Source organism: Bufo gargarizans, chromosome 7 (assembly GCF_014858855.1).
Source record: "Bufo gargarizans isolate SCDJY-AF-19 chromosome 7, ASM1485885v1, whole genome shotgun sequence".
NCBI lineage: Eukaryota > Metazoa > Chordata > Amphibia > Anura > Bufonidae > Bufo > Bufo gargarizans.
In genome coordinates this window covers 38,796,155-38,815,328 of record NC_058086.1, presented here as the reverse complement: position 1 = coordinate 38,815,328, position 19,174 = coordinate 38,796,155, and the positions used below count along the sequence as shown (strand labels likewise).

Sequence of the window (19,174 nt, the reverse complement as noted above, 5' to 3'; positions counted from 1 at the left end):
AATACAGGATGTAACTCAGGATCAGTACAGGATAAGTAATGTATGTACACAGTGACTGCACCAGCAGAATAGTGAGTACAGCTCTGGAGTATAATACAGGATGTAACTCAGGATCAGTACAGGATAAGTAATGTATGTACACAGTGACTGCACCAGCAGAATAGTGAGTACAGCTCTGGAGTATAATACAGGATGTAACTCAGGATCAGTACAGGAGAAGTAATGTATGTACACAGTGACTCCACCAGCAGAATAGTGAGTGCAGCTCTGGAGTATAATACAGGATGTAACTCAGGATCAGTACAGGATAAGTAATGTATGTGCACAGTGACTGCACCAGCAGAATAGTGAGTGCAGCTCTGGAGTATAATACAGGATGTAACTCAGGATCAGTACAGGAGAAGTAATGTATGTACACAGTGACTGCACCAGCAGAATAGTGAGTGCAGATGAAGCACAGATACTCACTGCTGGCAGTGCCATGGTGGCAGATGACAGACAAAAGGTCATAGGTGACTATCTGACTTGGGCTGTCCTTTGCAAGGAACGGCTGCAGGTCGAGACCTTCCAATGGGAAAGATACATGGGTCCCGATTTTGGTGGAGAACATGAGCTCGTGTCGGAACCTCTTGAGATGTATGCTCAATATCTACAAGAACAGATATTATTAATAACCAGCAAGTAAAGAATTTAACAACCTACATAATGACAGTGAGGGTGTTTATTTGGGAGATTGAGTCCTGCTAATCCCAGCATGTCCTGCCGGCTTTTGGCAGTGCATGCTGGGAGTTGTAGGTAACGACTTGTAAAAGAGCATGCACAATTAAATGGGTTGTATCAAGACTGGCTGTTTTCACCATTCTATGTGGAAGACAGATCCCCGTTTTCTTGATTGTTCAATCACAAGAATGAGGGTCCCATCTCCACCATTTGAATGGAGGCGCGATCCAGAGCAAACAAAATATAGGTGATAAGTGTCAATCTTGGTAGAATCCTTTAAAGGAGAAGTACACTTTCAGCTAAACCCCCCCCCCCCCCCACCATGTTGCGGGACCTGCGGAGGGAGGAACACTTACCTGCTCCTCACTCATCAACAGGGGGTCACGTGTGCTGCTGCAGCCATTGACTGTCCACAGTGTACTAGGTGTCTTATCAATGGGACACGTCACCACTGTGACCAGTCACTGGCTGCAGCGGGACATGCGACTCCCGTCAACCCGGATATTGATGAGCAGGACCAGAATGCGGCAGCGAGGGACCAAAGGAGCTGGAACCCGGTGGCAGGGAGCCAGTAAGTATGCTTCCCTCTGCCGGTCCAGCAATATGGGAGAAAAGGGGGGTCTGGCTGAAAGGCCCCTCCTAAAGGTAGACAACCGCTTTATTGTAAAAACTGGAAAACGAACCTCAGGAAATTTCTGCACTTTGCAAAATTTGACGCCATTTCTTAACCTGCAAAAAAATGGAGATGAAAAGGTGCAAATATTAAAATAAAGAAAACCGTTCTCTAAATTTTCAGCAAAAAAAGTCTAATTTTGGGATTTCTTCCTGAAGTTTCTCTACATCTATAGGCAAAAGGCAAAAAATTATCCATCCATTTATTTAGCATCTGCTATTTTCGATTAGAGCCAAATAGTGTCTACGGCAACCAGGAGTTATTAATCTAAATGAAAACGAGATATCGTAAATGCAATCACGCGTTTCAATCTTCCAGAGCCCTAACTCCCAGCTTTGCAATTGCATAGCACAATGCGTAAAGTGGTTACTGTAATAGTTTAATGGAATAATCTTGGATTGTACGAGTACACGTGGTGCTGGAGTGCGTCTGTGCGGGATTAGACCTGTGTGCATCATGTGTAGTGTCAAAGAGGAAGGCATCAGAGGTACTGCAGGATACTAAATGACTGCTGACTGACGCGCCCCCTGCAGGGGAAAGGCTGCATTAGAAAATGGCAATCTAAATCAGGGATGCCCAACCTGCGACCCTCCAGCTGTTGCAAAACTACAACTCCCAGCATGCTTGGACAGCCTACAGCAGGGCATGGTGGGAGTTGTAGTTTTACAACAGCTGGAGGGCCACAGGTTGAGCATGCCTGATCTAAATGAATGGCTGACTGACCATGTAAAGCAGAGCGATAGGAGCTCTCTCTGTTCCAGCTCATACAGCAGAGTTTTGAGTGCTGAACCCCTCTGTGTGCCGTCCATGCCCCCTAATGATGTATATGAAAAAGGCCAGACTTGGGAAGAAAATCCCTTTAAATAAATCAGACTAAGATTTGCATGAAGAATATTTTTGGCACAAGATAAGACTTACTTTTTGCATTTCTCACAGCTGTACATGTTGTCACCTGCACAAGATGAATGAAATCAGATCAGCGTGCATGTTTACTGCCATGGGGAAAGGAATACGTGGTTACCATGCATACCTAGTACCACCAAAGATTTGGAGGGGATCAGTCCCCCCCCCCCCCCCCAAACAGTAGAAATCAGGAAGGAGCGTCATCATAAACACCATCTGATCCACTGACAGTGATGAAATATGAATGATTAGAGTGGTTTTCCTGGAGTTCAATATCGATGATCTATCCTCAGAATCAGATTGGGGGGGGGGGGGGGGGGGCAAACTCCCGGGACCCCCTGACGATCCGCTGTTTGAAGAAGTTGTGGCGTTCCAGTGAGAGCTGCAGCCTCTTTCTAGGCTAGTCGTCACCTTCATCGGTCACGTGGCTGTTTGTAGCTTAGTTCCACTTAAAGGGAGCTGAACCCGGACATACTTCCGTTTTCACCCCGGAAGCCCCCCTGACTTGTGCATCGGAGCAGTTCATGCTCCGATGCTCTCCTTTGCCCTGCGCTAAATCACGCAGGGCAAAGGTATTTTTTGGAGATCCAGTGACGTACCAGGGCTCTCCATGGGGCTGCCAGGAACCCCGGTGACGTCACTGGCACTGATGGGCAGGATTTAGCCAGTAAAACAGCTAGGGCAGCGCTAAAGCCCGCCCATCAGAGCCGATGATGTCACCGAACACACTGCCGAGCAGAAGCTTCCGCCCGGCAGTGCGTGATTGTAAAGAAAAAAAGAGCCCTTGCCCTGCGCGATTTAGCGCAGGGAAAAGGAGAGCATCGGAGCATGAACTGCTCCGATGCACAAGTCTGGGGGGCTGCCTGGGAGAAATTATGGGTATGTCTGAGTTCAGCTCTGAACCTGGACAACCCCTTTAAGTGAACAGGGCTGAGCTGCAATACCAAGCACAACTACTATATAATGGATGGTATTCTGTGAGGAGGCTGAAATAGCTGATCGTTGGGGGTCCCAGGTGTCAGGCCCCCACACATCTGATACTAAGGACAGGTCATCAGTATTGTACTCCCAGGAAAACTTTTTAAGACTAAGGCTACACATCTAATATCCTCGTTCATCCGAAGCCCCATCACTCTGCGTAAGCGGGAATCTGCAACTGACAAACAAGGAAACTATGGGGACGAATGATCATAGTAACGATCATTCATCCACATACATCTCCAGATTATTGCCTGCTCTACAGGCCCGAGTACTTTATTTTTAAAATTTCAATTATAAAGGCGGCAAGAAAAGAAAGGCAGGTCACAAATAAACCCAGTTAGGGTGCATACAAGTGTACTGGAAGCATGAAACCAGCAGCTGATGGATCAGTGGAGTAACTTACCTTTAAGTTCGTCTCTGGCAAAGAAAGCTGCGAGGCAATCTTGTAGTGTAACCGTGGGACCCCAGAACCAGCTGAGAAGAGGACATCAAAAAAAGGACTAGATAAAATAGGACACACATAGAAAACTGAATTCCTACAAGGAAAACCTCAGCACACAAGACGTACCTCTTAAAATATTCCAAGAAGAAAGCTATCCATCCTTGAGGTGCATACGCCTCCCCACATGAGCCCGCTTTAACTAAAGAGGTCTGATGGCTTGATGAATGCAACTTAGCCAGATCTTCCTTCCCCGGGATCGGGAGGGAAAGGTCCTGAAATGTTTCCAGTGTTACAGAGATCTGGGAAGAACACAAATCGGGAAAAATATGTTAAAAAAAAGACAAAGAAATTCTCTGCTAAAATTCTGGAAAAATTCTGATTACTACTGCAGGCTGAGATGGGGAATGACGGCGCCTCTTTTCTTTTACTACTGTCCGGTTTCAATCCAGCTTGGGCTGTACAGGTATGTCTGACAACCAAGTTGCTAGTGATAAACCTTTTCAATAAGGTTGTCAGACAGAAGGTGCCTAGTGATCTGACACAGACCGATTCCTCAGGTCTTCAGCTGAAGGCAGGGCTAGCATTGAAGTGAAGACAAAAAAGGGGCAAGTGAGCTAGTGTGGACTGAGGCCTCACGCACACGCAATTGCGGTCCCCAATGCACGGGCAACATCCGTGCAGCGGGCCGGAACCATTCAACTTGAATGGGTCCGTGGTCGGTCCGCACCGCAAAAAAAATATGGCATGTCATATTTATTTGCGGTGCGGAACAATGGAAAGAAACACCCCAGAAGCACTCCGTAGGGCTTCCGGTGTTCCGTTCCGCGACTACGTTCCGCATCTCCGGACCTATTCAAGTGAAGGGGTCCGCATCCGTGATGCACACTGCCGGCGGCCGTGGATTGCCAACCCGCCATTTGCAGGCCGCAATACGGCCACGGCCGCGTGCATGAGGCCTTAAACCGACTAACTCCAACAGGTCATAATATACTTTGATTAGAAACCGTGCCCAAGGCCAACATAGCAGCTTTATGAGGGTGGCACACTGGTATGGTATGACCCATAGAGGAGTCCTGTTCTGCAGCAACCCACAGACTTAACATGGTGTGGAGTGACATGACGCAGTCTTCTGGCTTTCCGTGACCAGGCATTCTCTAGATCAGTGTTTCCCAACCAGTGTGCCTCCAGCTGTTACAAAACTACAACTCCCAGCATGCCCGCACAGCCAAAGGCTGTCCAGGCATGCTGGGAGTTGTAGTTTTGCAACAGCTGGAGGCACACTGGTTGGGAAACACTGCTCTAGACATTGTATACCTGTAAGTTCAGGTGCCTGCCTTTTTAAGGCAACCATTAGAGGGCATCTGTCAGCAGTTTTGTACCTATGACACTGGCTGACCTGTTACATGTGTACTTGGCAGCTGAAGGCATCTGTGTTGGTCCCATGTTCATATGTGCCCGCATTACTGAGAAAAATTATGTTTTAACACATGCAAATGAGCCTCTAGGAGCAACGGGGGCGTCACCATTACACCTAGAGGCTCAGCTCTCTCTGCAACTGTCCCATCCTCTCCACTTTGACAGGGCCAGGTGTGATGATGTCAATCAGTCAAGTGCAGAGGGCGCGGCAGTTGCAGAGAAAGTGGAGCCTCTAAATGTAACAGTAAGGCCCCCGTTGCTCCTATAGACCAATTTGTATATATTAAAATATCAAGAGCGCACAGTGCGGCTGAAACCTTTAGGCTCTAGAGCACTGGCAGGAGTGCGTTTGTACCTGGATTTTAATATGTGGAAATAAATTATGAAGATTTTATTGCACGCTGGATTCAATACCTTCTTTTTCCAGCATTCCTATAGTGGTGGACGGAGAACGGAGAAGCCGCCAAGCTTGCACAGTGTGCTCTTCATTCTCTGCTATGGGCCCGCTCACATAGCTATTTTCAGGACTCCCATAGTGATTAAGGGAGAGCATGTCACGCATGCACGGTGTACTCTTTCACTTCGGGGGCCCCATTCTGGAGTGGGTGCCAGAGATGGGGCCCGCACCTACCGTATCTGACATTCATGGCATCTTAGCAATATGCCATCAATATCGGACATGGGCCAAAAATATGTTAAAAAGACAAAGAAATTTTCCTCTAAAATTCAGGAAAAAAAATCTGACTACTACTGCAGGCTGAGATGGGGAATAACGGCGGCCTCTTTTCTTTTACTACTGTCCGGTAGCCAAACAGGCTTGATCATTGAGGGGTGAAGACTGGGGTCACACAGCTGCATCCACTGCTTTGATACGTGATATGGCCAGGTATGGTGTAATAAATCTGTGACCGTTTAGGAGCAGAACTCACCCTATCACACGTCAGACACTGCACTGAGCTCACAATGGTCCCGTCAAAGACATCGGAGATCACACTGCGATACTTCTTCTGCCTCTTCTTCTTAGGAAGGCAAACTGTAGGAGCTGCAAGAAAGAAGAGAACAGCTCCGACTACCTGTATACCATCCATACATATCCACGTCTTTCAGCCCCGCTGAGGTGTAGAACCATGGATACCTTTTTTATGGCTTGTCCAAAGAGATCTGGATTTTGGAGGACTGCTTGACAAGTGAGGAGCTGAGCCTTCACTGAGTAAGGGCGTCTGAGAGGCAGACAGGTCATTCATGATGACTTCTGTAGCGTAGTCTACAAGACAAGACACTGACACTTAGTTCCACTCTAGGACCCTCTAGAGGTCATGGCTCTGACACACTGCCCACCACTTACCTGATATTCGACTCTGGATCTGGACCTTGACTGTTCCTTGAGAGGAATACTCATTGTCCTCCACTAAGCTCTCGAGGTTCTTCTCCAGATCTTGCAGGCAGTTGTTCTGACTTAGGTTGTTGAAGTTCTTCTTTTCTTTCTGCCAGGATTTCACCGGTTCCTGCTCCTTTTGGTCCTCCTGGATTAACATGGCAGATTCTGAAAGTTCCTCCGATAACTTCCGACTTTCGTTCTCGTTGTGGTCACTGCTGGAACCGGACTCGCAGGACTGAAAGTCGTTGTCCGACTGGTTCTTCTCCTCTTCCATGATCTCCTCCAAGATGCCGGGCTGAGGATCCTCTTCTGCCTCAAACATTTGCTCCTTGAGTTCTTCGTGTAATACGTCCATCAAACAGCGAAGGAATTCTTGGGCATCCTACAAGGTTAAGTGAAGATCCAAGTTATTTTTTTCACTTTTATTTAAATCACAGCATCCCTTATGCATTAAAAATTAGCTGCGGTTTCATCCCATTGGCCTCAATGGAAAATTGTGAAATAAAAAACCTTTCCTTAATTAACAGAGAATCCTCATCACTTGGTCAGGGGGGGTCATAAAGAGCATCTCTGGCTCTGGAGGACCTGCCCTGCATTACACAAACAACCCATTGATTTAAATGGACACTGTAATGCTTCATTTTCCCTGTGGGGGCACTGCAGCAAAATAAAACACTGCCAGATTTCCCCACAGATTACAGTTGATGCAGCAGACAGACATTTTGTGATAAGCTTATTTTAAAGGGACCCTTCTAACACGTAGGGATTGTCCAGAGGGAAGAACCCGTTTAAAGGGAGTCTGTCAGCAGTTCTGAACATGCTAAACTGCTCATAGCACTAGGTAACATTTTTGTTGTGCTTTTGTCATAAGGAGCACATGAAATTTTATTCTGCTCTGTCAAGTGTCCAGGAGGCGGAGCTTCACTGTGAAGTGCTCTGTGCATTGAGCCCCCTGCTCTGAGACATCTTAATTCTGAGGGCACTTGACAGTAAAGCTCCGCCTCCTGGGCACTTGAGGGTGCAGAATATGACAGAATAAAACTTTATATTATCACTGCTCCTGATAATAAAAACTCAACAAAAGTTATGTGTTTGTCCTACTTTCTCCAGCACCTACCTAGCACTGTAGGCCGTTTAGCATGGTCAAAAGTGTTTTTCTGAATTGATAAATAATGGAGGAAAGCCTATTGTAAATTGGTTTATGCAGCCACCATTGAATGCAATGGGAACAGTATAAATCTGTAAGCAGCAAACTCTCCCTAGTGGTGACAGCATATACAGCTGGTGTTGAATGAAAGCTATATAAATCTGTGTGCATTGAGCTCCCCCTAGTGGTGGCTGCATGCAAACTGAAAGTGGGCTTAATGTAAGTGTTGAACATAAGGGGAGGTGCAAATGTCTGTATGCACTGAGCTCCCCCTAGTGGTGAGGCATTCAAACTGCAAGAGGATTTATACAGCTAGTATTGAAAGGAAGCTGTATAAATCTGTTTGCATTGAGCTCCCCCTAGTGGTGTCTGAATGCAAACTGCAAGTGGGCTTATAGTAAGTGTTGAACTCAATGGGAGCTGCGTACATCTGTACGCACCAAGCTCCCCCTAGTGGTTAAGCATTCAAACTGAAGGAGGATTTATACAGCTAGTGTTGAAGGAAGCTGTGTAAATCTGTATGCACTGAGCTCCCCCTAGTGGTGAAGCATTCAAACTGCAAGAGGATTTATACAGCTAGTGTTGAATGGAAGCTGTGTAAATCTGTATGCACTGAGCTCCCCCTAGTGGTGAAGCATTCAAACTGCAAGAGGATTTATACAGCTAGTATTGAACAGAAGCTGTATAAATCTGTGTGCATTGAGCTCCACCTAGTGGTGAAGCATTCAAACTGCAAGAGGATTTATACAGCTAGCATTGAATGGAAGTTGTATAAATCTGTATGCACTGAGCTCCCCCTAGTGGTGACTGTGTACAAACTGCAAGTGGATTTATACTAAGGGTACGCCCACACAGAGTTTTTCGGACAAGGATTTTCGGGATTTTCACCCATAGCCAGAAGTGGGTCCACCAGGAAGAAGAAGTATAAATTCTTCCTTTATATTTTTGATTCCTTTCTAATCCACTTTTGACTTCTTTCTCGCCCTGAATGCACAGATGTGTCCGCTCTTAGAAGTACGACACTTGCAGTCAACTTTTCCAGTGGCGCCCGCTAATTACAAGCTATTTAAAAGAAAAAAGTCATGCATCAATTTACTGTCCAGGGATAGTCAGCGGAGGTTTTATTGTCCCCTAGGACCTTCCCACCTGATACACCACAAGAAAAACCACTGGTCTCTAGAGGCACCAGGAGCAGAGGACTCTTACCTGCTGGGAATAGCCACGGAAAGTTGGGTTTACTGTTTTTATGCCTTGGAACAGATTAGTAGGAATGACAGAGCCAGGCCTGGGGAGAACGGGGAGAAGTACAAGAAAACGGGAAAGGGTTCTGTTAGATGATTAACCAGATACACGAGGAAACAAGTTCACATTTGAGATCTTTTTGAATGATACAATCCGACAGAAAATGGGGGTTATAGTCAATGCCGAGTCAAACGGGGAGGGAGGGAGGGGGGAGGTGAGCGAGTACGAGGCGGCTGTTTGGAAATGTACTAGTGCTGAACTGGACCTACCGGTTTCTGTGCCAGATTTCAGACATCAGCTTCTGGTAGCTTTTACAGAGCGCTGGCTTTTTGTCGGTGCGCGCCAATCCACCGCAGTCCAGGAAGAAGTGTGTGAGGGGGGGGCTGCAAAAAGAAAGTCAAAATCTGCAAGATTCATACAACTTGGCCACACTTTTCTAGTGCTGTGTAGGAGTCTATGGGTGGCGTTATGCTATACTAGGATACCTATGATTCTGATATCTACAATGTCAGTCTGGGGCACGGCTGCGTGTAAAGCCACCACAAAGCTGGGCATGGTAACCATTGTCTCCTGACTCCACCATACACATTCAGCTCAACCAACGTGTATTCAATGGGGAGAATGGAGAAAGCCGCTGTCAGACAGCTCTGGCCATGGCGTACCTCCAGGGAGACCAAAAGGACCGGGCAAAAATATGAATTTCCCTGATCCTCCTCTGTCCCGATATGATCTGTTGGGGAAAGGGTCGGGAGCTCCCCATACATATTAGTGTCGGTCAAACCTGCCGTTCTTGGAGGGTCCATCAGACAATACACTAATGTATATGGGGGCCTTAAGAGACTCATTTTTAGGCCTCATGCACAGGAACGTAGCTTTGGTCTGCATTTTTTGCGGAACTGGATGCGGACCCCTTAATTTCGATGGGGCCGCAAAAGATGTGGACAGCACAACGTGTGCTGTCCGCATCCGTATTCCTACAGTACTGGAAAAAAGATAGAACATGTCCTCTTCTTGTCTGAGTTGCAGACAAGAATAAGCATTTTTAACAGAGGGCAGGACTTAGGCTACTTTTACACTCGCGTTTTGTGCGGATCCGTCTTGTATCTGCACAGACGGACCCGCACCGATAATGCAAGCGCTTGTATCCATTAATAACGGATCCGTTTGCATTATTCTTTAAAAAAAAAAGTCTAAGTCAAAACGGATCCGTCCTGACTTACATTGAAAGTCAATGGGGACGGATCCGTTTTCAACTGCACCATATTGTGTCAGTGAAAACGGACCCGTCCCCATTGATTTACATTGTAAGTCAGGACGGATCCGTTTGGCTCCGCATCGCCAGACGGATACCAAAACACTGCAAGCATCCAGAGCGGAATGGAGGCGGAACAGAGGCAAACTGATGCATTCTGAACGGATCCTTATCCATTCAGAATGCATTGGGGCTGAACTGATCCGTTTTGGATCTCACAAGCGGACCCAGAAACGCCAGTGTCAAAGTGGCCTTACCGATTAGCAAAATGTGAAACACACACGGCCAGTATCCGCGATTTGCGGACCGCAAAAATGGATATGGTCGTGTGCAGGAGGCAGGGTAGAAGAAAGCAGCCTCATCTGACCACACGTGAAAACTGGAGGCACATCAGACGCCGCCTGGAGACAGGAGTCACCCAGATAATAAAAATGAAGACGCAATAGGGGAGAAGCTGGCGCATAAAAACAATCTGCGGGTGGCCAGGCGCCATTGTTGAGATATCGGCCTCCTACAGATATAATGATTTACATACACCTCAAGGAAATCAGCAGCAAGCTAGGCAAGAATTAGGGCACTTTCACACTTGCGGCAGAGGATTCCGGCAGGCAGTTCCGTCGTCGGAACTGCCTGCTGGATCCGGCAATCCGGACGCAAACGGATGGCATTTGTCAGACGGATCCATCTCACAAATGCATTGCAATACCTGGATCTGTTTTTCTGGAAAAACTGATCTGGTATTATTTTTTTTCCTCATTTTTAAAGTTCTGCGCATGCACAGACCGCAAAACCGGATCCATTTTGCCAGAACACTTGGGTCCGGATCCGGCATTAATACATTTCAATGGAAATTAATGCCGGAATCCAGCAAGTGTTCAGGATTTTTGGCCGGAGAGAAAACTGCTGCATGCTGCGGTATTTTCTCTGTCCAAAAACGTAAGAGGGACTGAACTGATGCATCCTGATTCACCCTGAACGGATTGCTCTCCATTCAGAATGCATTAGGATAAAACTGATCCGTTTTTTCCCCCGGTATTGAGCCCCTGTGACGGAACTCAATACCGGAAAACAAAAACGCTAGTGTGAAAGTGCCCTTAGGAGACACAAAAAGCAAAGATGTAATGTACTTCTGGGGTCTTAGATCCTAAGGAGGCGGCTGGTGGTGCGAGCCCTGCCCAGTACACCCATTATCATATCGGCATACTCACCAGTTGGACAGAGCCTGCAGGGCGGCGTTCATATAACAAGTGTTTCCGATGTTCTTCAGTCCAGTGAGACCTAGAGGGCATGAATAATTCAATCATCCGATCAATAGGATGACAGGCACCAGAGCTGATTAATAGAAGAGCTAAACGGTTGTCACTGCAGTCCGGGCACACGGGGACATCCTGCGTCACTCAGCCAGAAAACAAAAAGAGCGCCAAAGACAAGACGTCTCCCATATTTCTTACAGTTTCCACTTATCGGCTCCAGTCCGCACCATCCAGGCACAGATCTGTACGTGCAGCTCTGACCGCTAGAACGCGTTTACAGTTTATTGGTGGCTTTTTTCTTCCGTTATACATAAAGCTTTTTTATTCCATTTTCATATTGGTATTTTTCGTTTTGGTCAAATTTAAGAGAAAAGTTAAAAAGAAGCAAATTTTGCCGTTTAATTTTTTTAAAGGAGTATTCCAATCTCAGACAATGGGTGCATAACGCTAGGATATGCCCCCATTGTCTACCTCTGGGAACCACACCTACACCAAGAAGGGAGCAGGGAAGGTGGTGGCCGGAGGAGCCTGGGTTTTTCCGGGGTCCGCCCCCCGCCCCAAGCGCTCTCCCTATAGAAGTTAATGGGAGTGCGCAGTGCTTGCGCGGCCACCGCTCCCATTCATTTCTAGAAATGAATGGATGGCGGCTGCGCATGCGCAGTACACCCTCCGCAACCTTCAGGGATCCCTTCTCGATGTAGGTGCGGGTCCCAGTAATGGATGTGCAGCTTTGGGCTACAAGCTGTGGTTTAGACTACTTGGGGTGTTTTGTGGGTAAATATACATAGTTTTCCATAAAATCTGGGGGTTGTGTCATGATCGATGTAAAAAAATGGATCCAGAGATTTCCCCATTCATTTCTTCTAATTTCTCTGCTAGATTTCAAGATGGCAACTCAGGCAGCGTGTCCTTTCTGCTGCAGCTCTCTCCCTATGACAATTTAGGGGGTTGTCCTTTCTGCTGCAGCTCTCTCCCTATCACAGCTCAGGAAGCGCGTCCTTTCTGCTGCAGCTTTTTCCCTATCACTGCTTAAAAGGCGTGTCCTTTCTGCTTCAACTCTCTCCCTGTAACTGTCACAGCTTCTAACAGTAGATATGGCCGGTGGCAGTTGACAGATGGAACTGAGCATGTGCGACCATATTCACCCAGCTCTGTAGGTGGACTTGCATATTACTATACAGATTGAACACCAGGGGGCTCTTTTTTTTCAGGGGCGATCTGTCGTTTTCAGTGATACCATTTCGAAGTGTGTAAGCCTTTTCGATAATTTTTTATGCATTTTTTTTTTTGGAGGGTGAAGCGACAAAAAGACAGCGAATCGGCCATTTAGATTTTTTTTTTCGTTACGCATTCACTATATGAAATAAATACACTTATATTTTAATAGTATGGGCGTTTTGGGACAGCAGTGCAAATGAGCTTTATTTTTTTTTATTGTTTACTTTTATTATGGGGAAAGGGCAGCGATTTGGATTTTTATAGCTCTTTTTATATTTTTGAAAACTTTTTTTTTTTTAAACATATTTTAAGCCCCCTTAAGGGACTTTCATAAGAGACTGTTAGATCGTTTGTCCCATAGACTGCAATGAACTACCACTGCAGCCTATGGGAGCTGTGTTCTGTTCCTATGGAGCCCTGCCACCTGGGAGAGACTGAAGCTACTACAGAGAACGAAGGGTTTTCTCTATCGCAGCGTGGGGGAGCAGTTTGGGCCCCGAAAACACAGCTCTCCAAAGGGGAAGCCGCCTCAGTTACCATGGCGACAAATTACCATGGCATCTGAAGGGTTAAATGTCTACGATTGGCAGTATCGCCAATCGCAGACATTAGCCTTGGGAGTCTGCTGTGTGAAATGGCAGAAACCAACTAGCTAGGCACTTACTGCGCTCTGGATCGGGAGCCATCTTTAAAGACCCCACATCCAGGTAGATGTCGGGAAAGAGTTAAATGGAGGCTGTGAGGGCATCAGTCACCGATTATGGCTCCCAGATAGGTCTATTGGAAGACAGATATGGTATTGAATGGTCTCGGCCTTCTCTTCTCAAATGTCCAGCAGTTGCAGTAAAGTTTCGGCACAGTTGCGAACCAGCCCAAAAAGACTTTGGGTGGTCCACACTGAATCCCATGAAACACAATGGATCGCTAAGCTAGAGTGCCCCCTAGTGGTCAAAAATGATAAAACCAAGAACAGCTCTGTGGTATAACAATGGCTCCGTATACAGAACCTACTCTATACCAAAATATATGTCTCGAATATCTATATATATGACCTCAGTCTTACAAGTGTCAAGTACATTCACCTCGGGTCTTGAGCTCGTCTTCTTCTTCCAGTTCTATGTCCAGGTTCTCGTAAATCACTGCGGGGGGTGTTTTTAGAGTCAGGTTTGATGTCATCCTTGATTCCTTTGGAGGGAACAAGACAGATTTTTTAATATACATCTTGATTACACCCCATGGGTTTTGCTAATCAGTGGACTAATACGGGGGTAGAGCAGATATGGCGCTGGGTACCTGCACGGGGTTGTTATCCTGAGGTTTGGCGCTCGGAGACTGCGCGTTCAGCTTCCGATCCAGGAACACTTCTTTACTGCAGGTGTAGCACCAGACTCGCAGCGTGGTGAGGTTCACAGTGAGGCAATGTTTGGTGTCCTACAGAAAGGAGTCGTACAGTGAATTACTGGCACGTCGACTCATTCAAGGCGTTTTAGGTTTATGGGCCCGGTCTGGTATGGCCTCAGCCCTATTTTAGTGACTGCTGCAATACCAAACACAGCCATGGGACAAAAGTAGCGCCGTTTCTGGGAAAATTTTGAAACAGAAAATAATGTATCCCAAGCCAGAATTTTGCAATAAAGTAGCGTTCCCACAAAGAAATGTTATACTCTGGCCTGTTAGAAATGGATATGATGAAATCTTCTTACCATTGACTGTATTTGGGTGTTACAACCTCCCTTCTGATCCTCAGCTGTGTCATGTGACCAACACTGATTTCCAACTGACACAGGACAGAAAGTCAGTTACTTCTCTATTTATTCCTATAGGAATACACAGAGAAACTGTCTTCCTGACCACACAAGATGCTGTGTTATTTGGAAAATCAGAGTGTTGGTCACATGACACAGCTGAGGATCAGAAAGGGAGGTTATAACTCACAAATACAGTCACTGGTAAGAAAATTACCTTCACTACAGTTTACATCTAGTACCTTTCTAACAGGTCAGAGAATATACATGACAGCTGAAAATGTATTCAAATAAGTGGCAAGTGGCCACTGCAGCCAATCACTGGCTTCAGAAGTCACATCCCATACTTACTGACAGCGACCGACTACAGTGGTCCTCATGCTGATGTGGCACGTCAACTTTGCTGGGATGCAAACAAAGACAGGCAGGAGGACCCCCCCAGAGCATCCACGCGGGGGATTTACCAGGTGATACAATGGGTATTCCTACAGGAGATGCCATAAATGTCTGGGCATGGGTCCCACCTCTGAGAACCTCACTTGTCTTCAGAACAGGACTCCCTGACCCCTCTACTGTAGAGAGTGAAGAGAGACATGGTCACGCGCTGCCCTCTCCATTCACCGCCGAGGGCGCATGCACTCATTCTCCGCCGGGAGGTGGCAGTCGCCTGGCGGGACCGGACTTGGAGACAGGTGTGGGTCTCCTTGAGGTGGGACCTGCATCTGTCAGACACTTATAGCATCTTCTCAAGCCGTTGGGTGTTCGGGAGCCTCTGTCTGCGAGTCCGTCAGGAGAGCAGCATGCAGCCAGGAACTACAGAACCCCGCCGGGCCCTGGATTATCAGATGTCGGATTAAAGGAATATGTATTATATACACACACACAGAGGAGAACAGAAGGCAGCGATCTGTCACACAGCGGCTCCTTCTGCCTAATAAGCCATCACACACACAGCGCCCTGGAGAACGGATTGCATCAGCACAGGAAAAATGTCAGCGCTACAGCAGACGACGGCGCGCCACCCGCCCGCTGCTCCTTGTACTCCTCTGTTTACTGATCTCGCGCCGCAAGCACCAGCTCCTCATTTCCAGCAATTTATGGTACAGAGAACAGCTACCGATTCTAGGAACAGACGATCGCCATGACAGACGTAGAGCAGAACCTCCAACGTAACTAATGCAAATCAGACATCATATACTACATGACAATCTAAAACCAGCCCTGTACCTCACATGCCCCCAGAGATCTCCTCATTCATTTTTCCTATTTCTCTGCTCATGTGGGCGGGGGGTCCTTTGTAGGGGGCATGTCCTTTCTGCTGCAGCTCTCTCCCTAGCACAGCCTAGGGGGTGTGTCTTTTCTCAGTAAGCAGGTCCTCTCTGCTACAAATCTCTCCCTGTCACAGCTCAGGGGGCATGTCCTTTCTGCTGCTGCTCTCTCCCTGCAATTGTCATGACTTTAAACGGTAGATAAGGCCGGTGGACAGCTGAAGGATGGAACTGGGCATGTGCGACCCCCCTCAGTGGATGGACGTGCACATTACTATACTCCAGGGGGAGCCATTATAATGAAGTAAATGGAATATTTCACAACTGGAGCGTTTTTGCAACAGACCGTAAATTACAAAAGTAACTTGTTTTTCATGCTGAATTCTATTAAAATAGCATTTAATGGTGTCCCAACCCTTTAAGGGCCATAGAGAAGTAGAAGTATGGCGAATTATTTTTTGCAGGACATGGGGGGATTTCTACATGTACCATCAGATGACCGCCGGACCACTAGAGCAGAAAAGGGCTGCCATGAGAAGCCAAGCCATTTAATATGGACTCTGCAGCTGGGGCTTTGGCATGTTCTATTTTTGTGCGGCATGGAGGCACGGACCCGGAAACACACGGAAGCCCTTCCAGGTCTGTACCTCCGTGCCGCAAAAGATAGAACATGTCCTACCTTTTGCCGCATCCTGAGGATTGCTGGCCCATTGAAGGGTTTGCACCGCGATATAGAGCGTACACAGCCGGTGTCCGTGGTTTGTGGTTCGCAACATGGGCATGGCGGTTCCACGGTTGTGTAAATGGGGCCTAACTGTAAAATTGGTTGCCAATCTGACTGCTGCGGGCCCGACTCCTGCTCCCCTCCGATCAGCTGAATGAAGGGCTTACAGCTCTTGCACCCTTTACTGCTCACTCAGGTACAGCGCCATGCATTTGGTGGAGGCTGTGTCTGGTACTGCAGCGGGTCTGAGCTGCAGTACCAGGGAAAGCCACTACCATATGAAGGGCACTGTGGATGTGTAAAAATGAACACCACAGAACCTTCACTTAGCGGATCAGGGAGGATACCAGAAGTCAGGCCGCCAGCGATCATATACTGATGGACTATCCTATGGATAAGCTATCAATATTATAATCCTTTATCATTTCAATCCACCAGAAACACACGACTGAAATCCAAATGTTGAACGAATAACCCGATAAATATCCGGGAACGCATCCAGTAGGTGGAAGTACAGCATGTGCCCGTGTGACGGTGCCAACGTCTGCCTACACCCCAATCCTCAGGAGCCCATGCTTTTTCATGTGCTCTGCCAAGAGTCAGGCCTGCAGGTGCAGAGTGAAGGTGGATTATCCCGCAGGCTAGGATGCTGAAGTAGTCGACCCCGCGCCAAATTTGTAAGAATGATTAACAGCAAGCCGAATCTCGGGGCCTTCTACTGGCATTCAGTGCACGGGAAGACTGACCTGAGAATGAGTAGTGCTATGGTCCACGTACGACTCTCCGCAGCCAACGTAGGAACAGCCATTCTAGCCAAAGAAGAGAGCGAGAGTTTTACGAGACTGCAGAGATCGGATCAGCAAAAGAACAGCAGAAGAACCGGTCTTACCTCCAAACAAGCCCAAAGGTTTGGTCCCCTGACTTTGCAGTCTTGGCAGCTGCCCTGCATGGGAAAACAAGGGAACAGATCGTAACAGGCGGGATATTCCTGACATGTAATAACCCCCTAAAGCTGAAAGGATCCGCTGCACCCGGGGCCCGAGCACAACCCAGCTCTCAGCCGAAGAAGTGCCAAGATCAAAGATACGCATCTCGCCGCTTCCAGTTAAGGATAGAGACGACTATTAAACATTGATGGGACTTAATGAAGATTCCTGAGCAGGCAATGCGGGCGGCTGGATTTTGAAATGCACCACTTGCACCAGCTGGGCACAGGGTGACGGCAGCTGCATATCTGGTGATACCCCCGAGACACACAGTTGCCTAATACCTCCAAAAAAAAAAAAAAAAAAAAAAAAAGTATAATTATTTTTTTTTTTTTTCAATTGGTCTTTATTAAAAAATTTCCAGCAGTTCTTGCACTACAGGGGTTAATTGAGAGCGTGTCTGCTGCAGACTGTCAGCTCAGTCTGTAGCCCTGTTTTCGGAACTTGTCGTATTGATAAGAATACGGCTTAAAGGGGTATTCCCATCCGAGACAATGGGGGCATATTGCTAGGATATGCCCCCATTGTAGGATAGGTGCAGGTCCCAGCACCTACACTGAGAATGGAGCAGGGAAGGTGCTGGCCAGAGGACGCTGGGTTTCCCCCGAGTCCGGCCACCACCAAGTGCTTTCCCCCGTAGTAGTGAATGGGAGCGCTCAGCTATTTTTGGCAGCCCCATAGAAATGAATAGAGGGCATTATCGGTGTAGGTGAGGGGTCTGCACCCTATAAGACAATGGGGGCATATACTAGCGATATACCCCAATTGTCTGAGATGGGAAAACCCTTTTAAATAAGTGTTTCTGAGGTCAGGAGATCACAGATAAGGGATTCACATGAGCAGTCAGATGATGGGATTGAATGTAAACATAGAACCTGCTGCTCTAGAAATACACAATTTACACCGTTAGGGTACTTTCACACTTGCGTTAAACTTTTCCGGTATTGAGTTCCGTCCTAGGGGCTCAATACCGGAAAAAAACTGATCAGTTTTATCCTAATGCATCCGGGTCCGTCTACAAATGGTGTCTGTTTGCATACAGATTGCCGGATCCGGCAGGCAGTTCCGGCCATGGAACTGCCTGCCGGAATCCAACAACCCAAGTGTGAAAATACCCTTACACTGGGAAAGTGGCTGAAAATTCGTAATAAAGACTAATTGAAAAAATAATTTTTAGCCCAAAATAAGTAGAGTGCAATAATAAAAAAAGAAATTGCCCCTGAAGGTGCCCATAGCCTTTAATTCTGCACCGCAGGTCAATTTACACCGCGGATCGTTTTCCTAAGTGCATGGATGACATTTGCTAAAATTGCATCCGTTTTTCCGGTGCTGTAAAATCTGATGTGGATTTTGCACGTGCAACTCTGCAGCGCGTCCACCGTGTATGAAAATACTCTACAAAGTCTTGCAATGCCCCTACAGAGACCTCCGCTCCAGCAGTGCCCACCAAAGCCATGGCCGCCTAGCAGCCCAGCCGCTGCTCATACAGTGGCCTGAGGGGTGGTCACAGCCATATCCAGGGGGCCACACAGCCTGGCTTAGTAGGTAGAGCACTGCCATCAATACACACCGGAAAAGCAGGGTTTGTCCGGCGTGCTGCGGAAGCGCGTATGGCGCCCGTCGGATGCAGGCCTGCATTTCTCTATGTCTTGCCAATAGGTCTAAAGAAGATGGCTACTCACGTGAGATTTCTGAATGAGCTCTTCTTTGGTCACCTCGCCCAGAGACTCAAGATGGGGGCAACCACATGCCAAGGAGGACATTGTAAAGTCCACGGCCTCTTGTTCTGCAGGAAGAAAAGAAAAAAAAAAAAGGATAAATCAAGG

At 47.3% G+C, this 19,174-nt stretch overlaps 1 protein-coding gene across 1 annotated transcript in view; it reads right to left on the bottom strand.

The window, feature by feature from the left end:
• USP33 (ubiquitin specific peptidase 33) overlaps window positions 1-19,174 on the bottom strand; it is a 39,086-nt gene that overhangs the window by 11,353 nt on the left and 8,559 nt on the right. The window contains exons 2-17 of the mRNA XM_044300758.1: window positions 19,031-19,134; window positions 17,252-17,305; window positions 17,109-17,171; window positions 13,919-14,056; window positions 13,708-13,810; window positions 11,363-11,432; window positions 9,172-9,285; window positions 8,867-8,945; window positions 6,481-6,895; window positions 6,271-6,399; window positions 6,065-6,177; window positions 3,846-4,018; window positions 3,681-3,751; window positions 2,312-2,345; window positions 1,404-1,449; window positions 469-649 (exon numbers count right to left, since the gene is read on the bottom strand). Of these exons, the coding sequence (XP_044156693.1) occupies window positions 469-649; window positions 1,404-1,449; window positions 2,312-2,345; window positions 3,681-3,751; window positions 3,846-4,018; window positions 6,065-6,177; window positions 6,271-6,399; window positions 6,481-6,895; window positions 8,867-8,945; window positions 9,172-9,285; window positions 11,363-11,432; window positions 13,708-13,810; window positions 13,919-14,056; window positions 17,109-17,171; window positions 17,252-17,305; window positions 19,031-19,111 (1,864 nt within the window). The 5' untranslated portion in view covers window positions 19,112-19,134. The remainder of the gene's footprint in view (window positions 1-468; window positions 650-1,403; window positions 1,450-2,311; window positions 2,346-3,680; window positions 3,752-3,845; window positions 4,019-6,064; window positions 6,178-6,270; window positions 6,400-6,480; window positions 6,896-8,866; window positions 8,946-9,171; window positions 9,286-11,362; window positions 11,433-13,707; window positions 13,811-13,918; window positions 14,057-17,108; window positions 17,172-17,251; window positions 17,306-19,030; window positions 19,135-19,174) is intronic.